The sequence below is a fragment of the Morone saxatilis genome, unplaced genomic scaffold (genome assembly GCF_004916995.1).
Source record: "Morone saxatilis isolate NCDOM2014 unplaced genomic scaffold, NCSU_SB_2.0 Contig8, whole genome shotgun sequence".
NCBI lineage: Eukaryota > Metazoa > Chordata > Actinopteri > Moronidae > Morone > Morone saxatilis.
In genome coordinates this window covers 23,806,722-23,814,198 of record NW_023340257.1, presented here as the reverse complement: position 1 = coordinate 23,814,198, position 7,477 = coordinate 23,806,722, and the positions used below count along the sequence as shown (strand labels likewise).

At 40.4% G+C, this 7,477-nt stretch overlaps 2 protein-coding genes across 3 annotated transcripts in view; one reads left to right on the top strand and one right to left on the bottom strand.

The window, feature by feature from the left end:
* tmem91 (transmembrane protein 91) overlaps nucleotides 1-2,013 on the top strand; it is a 15,537-nt gene extending 13,524 nt beyond the window's left edge. The window contains exon 4 of the mRNA XM_035680675.1: nucleotides 1,806-2,013. Within this exon, the coding sequence (XP_035536568.1) occupies nucleotides 1,806-1,996 (191 nt within the window). The 3' untranslated portion in view covers nucleotides 1,997-2,013. The remainder of the gene's footprint in view (nucleotides 1-1,805) is intronic.
* A 2,002-nt stretch (nucleotides 2,014-4,015) lies between these two features.
* exosc5 (exosome component 5) overlaps nucleotides 4,016-7,477 on the bottom strand; it is a 3,607-nt gene continuing 145 nt past the window's right edge. Inside the window, exons 2-7 of one of the 2 annotated variants that reach the window (XM_035680674.1) lie at nucleotides 7,167-7,278; nucleotides 6,268-6,381; nucleotides 5,632-5,753; nucleotides 5,381-5,521; nucleotides 4,646-4,735; nucleotides 4,016-4,434 (exon numbers count right to left, since the gene is read on the bottom strand). In XM_035680674.1, coding sequence (XP_035536567.1) covers nucleotides 4,339-4,434; nucleotides 4,646-4,735; nucleotides 5,381-5,521; nucleotides 5,632-5,753; nucleotides 6,268-6,381; nucleotides 7,167-7,263 — 660 coding nt within the window. In that variant the 5' untranslated portion in view covers nucleotides 7,264-7,278 and the 3' untranslated portion in view covers nucleotides 4,016-4,338. Of the gene's footprint in view, nucleotides 4,435-4,645; nucleotides 4,736-5,380; nucleotides 5,522-5,631; nucleotides 5,754-6,267; nucleotides 6,382-7,166; nucleotides 7,320-7,477 lie in introns of those variants that run through there. The other variant, XM_035680673.1, reaches the window with a different exon arrangement.

Here is a 7,477-nt window from a genome sequence, read left to right as displayed (position 1 = left end):
TTCTACCTTTCACAGAAGCGTACAAAACACACACACACACACACACACACAAAACACACACACAAACACACACACACTCAGTCCTGAGCTGACAAGATACAACATGGCACAGCCAATGGGTGATTTCTTACACTCTGAACTGTGTGGAGACTAACAACAGGTCCAGTGTCTTAGAGTTTAGACAGGGAGGGATTACACCTAGATTTGCAGGATTACACCACAAGGGCTCTGAAACAGCAGAGCTCAACGATCCAAAGGAGGAATGTACAAGTATGTGCAGTGTGGCTTTATACATTTAGATCATTTTAGAATCACAAATTCTCTGTAACAGTCTCTTGTGCCATCATGTGTACAGACGTTTGATTAAGATGTCCAAAAAAAAACACAAATAAATGACTACATGTATTATGTGTCATCTTCAATCTCTGGTGATTTATTAAATAGACTTACTTCAGTGTCATGACTCCTTAAAGACAACTGGATGTTTACAGCCCTCCCATCACAGGCTTAGGGGTTATTCAGGTTGACAGGCTGTAAACTTTAATCAGTATTTCAAAGTAAATACAACCCAGGAACAAGTTTGTGTAGCAGATTTAGTGACACCCCAAAATAATTGCTTGAGCCAACTGATCTATACACCTGCCGACTGATGTAAACTACAGAATAATGGGAAATATATTGTTAATAACAATTATACCAATAAAAAAGCACAGTGTATCACAAGTCACTCCTGAAAACCTATCTATTAAGATCGCATTTTTCTTGGTTAAAAGGCCCCAATCTATGAATAACGGCGCATATGATGGTGTGTTCTTTATACTCTGACAGGTTTCCTAGAATTAGGAATTGCCTCGCATACGGTATCACAATATATCGCAATATATTCAATTATAACCCTTGTATTGTGATACATATCATATCGCCAGATCTTGCCAATACACAGCCCTAGTATCTATACTATCATGTATATAATGGCCCAATTTCCAGTGCCAGCTGATATATTTTCCGTCATATGCTACTGTAGCAATCTAACAAGCCAACACACACAAAAATCGATATACCAGCAAACATGCTGCTGCGTTCAAACACTGTGTCAGCATGCCACCAATATAAACATCTCTCTCTCTCTCCTCTACAAACGCCGTGGGCTTGACAACAACAGATACTCAGAAAAAGAAAGCTGTGATAAGATACTGTAGCTACAGCACATTAAAATGAAGATCTAAGTGTTCATTTGATAGATGATATGGTCATTCTCTTTTAAGACAAAGTTGGAGGAAATATGGAGCAGGTCAAAGGGAAAAGGGACCAACAACACAGCACGAACTATCTCATCAGTCACTATTACCACTGGCAGTGTTGAAAATCCCTTAACACCTCTATCTCTAGTCGCCAGAGGCCCCTAGTTTATATAGGCATCCTTCCAGCAGTGCAGGGGGAAAAAATCCCATTAACGCTTTTGCAAAGCTAACTGGCAGCAAGCTGCAAAAGCCTTTTGATCAGATCAATGGCCTTCATTAAGGTTTAATTAGAGTCATAACAAGAAGCCCCAAGGTGATAGATTTCCAATATTGTTGAGTGCTACCTAAAACAGGGGTCAGAGTCAAAGACAAGGACTAGAGGGAGAGAGGAAGGAAGAAGGAGAAAGTGATGAATGAGGCACAAACGGCGGGTGTGATTCAGAAATGGAACATAATATGAGCTTAGCGTGTGATTGGAATGAGTGCAAGAGGAAAGTGGAGACCAAGGAGGACATTGACAAATGATGACGAATGCCCTTCTCTCCTCTTTTTCCCCTCTCTAATCCTTATCTCACTCTCCTCTCTCCTCCGTTTCTCAGACCAACAAGGCATCGGCTCAGGGGGATTTCCAGGGGGCAAACGCAGCGTCTCGACAGGCTCTGTGGCTCTCAGTGCTTTCCATTGTGTTTGGAATCATAACGTACATCTGTGCCATCGCCGCGTTGATTTCCTACCTGTCCGGAAAACCACCATAAAAGCAACTCTTTCGCACATTTCATGAATCCCAACACATGCCAACATATCACCTGTAAATGTAAAATGTATCACAGTCTTTGTCTGTCAACCCTGTCTGCAGTCATGTTTTATCTACACACCAAGCTGGAACAGCAGAGAAGAGAGTGAAAACACAAAAGGAAAGCTGGTGTATAGATCACAATCACTTCTAATTGGATTAGGACACGATTCAGCTCGGAGGACATTCCTCGCATGTGAACAAAAAAATAATTGAAAACGAAAGTATCACTCCATATAGAAGATTAAGTCTGTAAATGTGATTTATTCTGTCACCCGAGGACTTAAGTTACCCGCCATCATTTAAATCTGTGCTGTAGTCGTCATCACGTTAACCATTTAATGTAGTAAAAAAAAAAAAAAAGAAGAAAAAATTGTGACAAAAAAATGCAGATGTTAACTCAACACTGTCGATATCACTGTCACAATAACAACGGATGAATAATGAGAAGCAGAAACAGAAGATATGTGGCCTCGTCTGCCTTGAAGGAGGTGAGCGGAGAGCAGAAAACAACGATGGAGTCGGCAGATTTATGAGAAGGTCACAGCAAGGACGTAGCAGCGGCGAAATCCTGATGGACATCGCTTTGTCTGAGGGCCTGAGCCAGCACTGTGGTTGGTGGTTGCTGGTGATGGTTTCAGAGCCCCAGAGCTTTATTTTTAAAAAACATATATGAGGGGCCAGAAGCCATAACCCAGAATTCCTTGCTACTCCTCCTCATAGGGAAACACATGTATCAACCCAGCTTGATTTCATATTCAGCTTCACTCATTGTTTACCTGCAGAAAAGACTCTTTCTGCTTCGTTTATGCCAAGTTGAATAAGTATCTTTATGTTGAAATACACACAAAAAAAGGTAAATAAAAATACATTAGTGCCATTATATAAGGAATTAAATATAAAAAATTAGGAGTTCGGGAATTTTCGAATGAAACGCAAGGTCGTGATGTGAAACACTGGCTCTAGATATAGAAATAAATGAGCTGCTTCTATATACAGTGATAGGAAATGATGACACAGACAGAGGGGGTGCAAGGAAAAGTGCCAAAAATACAGAAGAAACTCTTAAGGATGATCCTTTTATGAGCTATTCCATTAATAGAAGCAACCAGGCTGCCACTCCACGCTCCCCAAATATAGATTCTGCTATTTTCTCCTCCAGAACGAGGACTGAAATCCTGCAGGAGCTTGCTTCTTGCACAGTGTGACAAACTGTTGGAAGTCGTCTACCTAAACATATGTAAAGATGCCCTTTGTTCAGATGAGCAGACAGGTAAAAAATAGTCTAAGGAAAACATCTAGTGCTCAGCCGTGTGATGCATGAGTCAGTAAAATCTCTATTTTGGTCTCAACAGAAACCTGCATGGTGAGTTTTGGAGTTTGTCATGTACAAACCTGCTCCAAGCTTCATTCACTTCCTTTATTTGATCCTGAATTATTGCATAAACTAGCTTTGATGAAAGAAAACCAACTCTGGCCATATTGGTTTGAGCTTAAACGTGCCATTGATACAACTGTGAACAAGGGAACTCCAAGTAAATATTTTAAAAAATGACTGTAGGGTGAAAGTTGATATTTTCTATTTAGATGTATAGTTTTTATAGAGTCAACAGCCAAACTACAAATAACTCAAATACTTTTGTTTTCTGCAAACCCAGTGTAGTATCAAGCTGATAATAGATTACGGTCACTGTATGTGGTATTTGTAGACACACCTGTGATATCTCAGTGTCGAACCCTCGTCAGCTATCACTGTGATACTGCTGCGCACACAGTGTTCTGACAATCCTGAACCACCGTGTCTCCACTGTCGATGAAAAACTGACCCTTCGTTGTTACAGCTGAGTTACCACAATTAGTAATTTTATTCATGTGGACTGCCTTGACTGATGCTGTCATGAGATGGGCTCTGGTCAGATTTGTCTCACTTGTATAAAGATAAAACCTGGACGCAGTGAAGTGGACAATAAAGGTCAAAAGGTTGTGGCAAATGAGGTTTATTAGTACAAGAGATATTCAGTTATTACCCAGTTCACACCCTTGTATTACATGTAAATATTAAACTGAGAGAAAAAACAATAAATCCCAATAAATGCACTTGTTTGACATTCATCTTCCCTCTTTTTATTCTGCACCCTCACTGACAGTTCACAATGTGGTCTCACTTCACCCACAGCACAGCTCGCCACAACTGAATTGAAGCAGATTCATTTCTTACAAAATCAGTACTTGTATACGTTGTTTTTTTAGAAAAAGAAAAGGACTAGAAAAAAAAAAAAAAAAAAAAAAGCGCTTTCTTCTTCATCAGAGGGTTTTGGAGTATCGCCGCCGGACAGAATCTCTGTAGAACTGAAAGATCTTCTCTGAGGCTTTCTGACTGACTGCTATACACTGCTGCAGCTGTGCAAGAACAAAAACAAGAATCAAACATGATCCTAGAAATAGGAAACGTCTGTAATAAGGAGATAGAACCGGAAAAAAACATCTCGTCGTTGACCTGAAGCAGATCACTGACATAGCTCGCTCTAATTGTGGAAATTACACATAATAAATCTGACAATGTTGCAGCGTTTCCTGGAAAACAAAATAATTTGATCTTTTATTTACTGACCTCGTGAACTGAAAATGATCCTTTGGTTAATGACATCAATACTTTGCGATCTTTACTGTCAACGGCAAAGGTCATCAAAGCTCGACTTTCCTGGTGAGAGTGAAAACGGACAAGAACAGACATTAACAAATTCAGCGAGGATAACGGCAGTGCTGACTGTACTGAAAGAACATGCAAATACTAAGTGACAAATTCAGTTACATATCATCAATCTGCGATGTTTGTTTGGATCCACTTCCCTTCCTCATCTGACTATTTCAGTTAGACCCAAAGTGTCTTTTGACATCTCCAAAAAAAGGCCTGAACCTGCGAGTTTCACCAGGTTTAGACAAAGTGAAATCCACAGTTTCCCAGCTGAAAGTTAGAATGATGTTCTATTAAATGCATGAAGTGTATGATATAAAGAAGAGGCGTACAAAACCCATTTCACAATGAAATGTGAAATGTTTGAGAGCAAACACATATGGAATTGACGAGAATAAATCAGACTGAAAAGGTATATTAAATCTGTTTTAAGGCCGTTTTTCTACAAATCCAATGCTTTCAAATGTCCTTTTTATTCTTGAACAATAAAACTGAAGGTATCAATACAATATATGCAAATGCCAGTCACTCCTGTCAGCGCTTACATAAGAAAATCGGCTCCTCTCAGCTGATCCTTTTTCTATGTGTGATTTATTCTGTCCCCTGAGGTGCTTTGGGCAACACAACACAACACAAGAGCCTCAGATTTACCTTCTCCTGAGCTGCAGTGGGGTCTGTGATGATTTGACCATCTGTGTCGATGGCACAGGTCACTCCACAGAACAGGCAGCTCATAGGCAGACCCGCATCCATAAGAGCCATACAGGCCGCATTCAAACAGCAGGACAAGAGCTGAGGAACAGGTAAGGAAGCACACTCACCAAGAAACACCATCAGGACACAATCTACCAAGTTAAAATTAACTTTACAGCAAAAGGCAGCACAGTTTTACTGAAGGATACCGAACCATCGTCGTGTATCACCTGAAGAATGAGAGTGAGCGAGGAGCGAGGATGAAGCGTCAGGAGCAGAGATGCCTCGCAGGTCTCTCGCACACACTGCTCTTGTGATCGCTCCCTTACACCTAGAAAATAAATAAATGTTGGCATACATACTCGATTCAGACTCGAAACCAACGCCCCTCACTTATTCCACCCAGTGGTTTGTTGTGGTATGGCCCGTAGAACCACAGCAGAAGTGGTCAGGACTGTAAAATCAACAGTTACCAGCCTCCCCAAAACCCCAAAGTTCAGTGTAAACGTCCTAATTTCCCCCAAATAAGCTTCTAGAAACATTTATTTATTTGTGAGCTGCAGAACAATATATGTCCTGTACTGTGTTAAATATTCAAACTCACCATGTTTCATGTTTGCACCTTTACATCAAATGAAAAGTAACACATGTCTATATGAATATCTCCCCATGTATCTCCCTGCTCTACTCAGTAGTACGTCTTTAACAAAGCTGTAAAGTGCTAGAAAATTAAAGATTTAAGATTTAAATTGCCGCATTGGAACAACCTTCAAGAGCTGCATTACACTCCCTGTACACAAATCAAATAAAGCTGCACAGAGAANNNAGAGAAATTATTTACTTACTTGGCAGGCCTACTTTGGGCTGTATCAACACCTCCAGAGTTGCCCGGTCATAGATTTCCTTGCTGACTTTGACCTCGGCTGGTCCGTACACTGCAGCCAACACACTCGTGTCTCCTTCACGTAAGAACAAAAGAGGACATTGTTCAACAGAAAACAGATCATTAATCCAGGCGGGGAAATTGTGTTTTACCCTGAAAGCAACTGAAGAACAACAGGATACAGAAAAAAGGAATAGAAAGTCTAGATGGGAGAAAAACACAGACGCTGTGATCACTGAAAAAAGAAAAACAGAAATACAGAAAAGTTTATGTGCTGCATTCTGCATTGATGGGTGTTTGGAAGACGTTACATCACTGCTGTTTATTAGTTTTCACTGTGGATGTATTTGTTCTATAGTACACACCAACCAAAGAAGAGCAAACATACAAAACAACATATTCTAGATATAATTAACTGGAAACAAACAGCATTTAGGAAAGTTACATAATTGTAAACAAGCTCAAACAATGTTTGCTGCACATTTCAAATCACAAAACATTTGCACTAGGACTGCAGGATGTGGTAAAAACATCATATTGTGACTATTTATTATAATATCTGTCAAAAACTGGACAAATTGCCACATAATTCATGAGAATTATGGGAAAAAAACTACTAAACTAATGTGTAAAACGTGAAATCAGACACCTTAAATGTGGATATTAAAAGATTCACAGAGCAGAACTTCTGCAGCTCTACAGTACTTCACCATAACGCTGCATTTTAACCTCAAAACACTGCAGCTTTTGCCACTTCCAGAACATTTCCACTAATCGTGCAGCCCTAACATGAGCCCAGAGGACAACTGCCTGCCCTGGGGCAAACAATCCCACACCTGTAACCTCTGTGAGGGTCGGTACCTTGAGTGAAGGAGGCTGAGCCGTCCGGACGAGACAGTAAACTCTGCTCACAACCAAACTCTCTGAGAGAAACAGCCGAGGAGCCGCACACCTCCATCACTGCTGCTGCTGCCGCCACGCTGCTGGTCGCAGGGGGAGTGAGGTCATCTGTTTTGCCCTATTTTTTTGGGGGGCCCTTGCTGATGACGTAGGAACGAGGAAACGCGTCATAATGTATACTTGTTTGTTTTATTTATTACTTGAACTAAACAGACGTGGAGTGATAGTCTCTATTTTTGACCATTAGATAACAAATTAATATGTTTTATTTT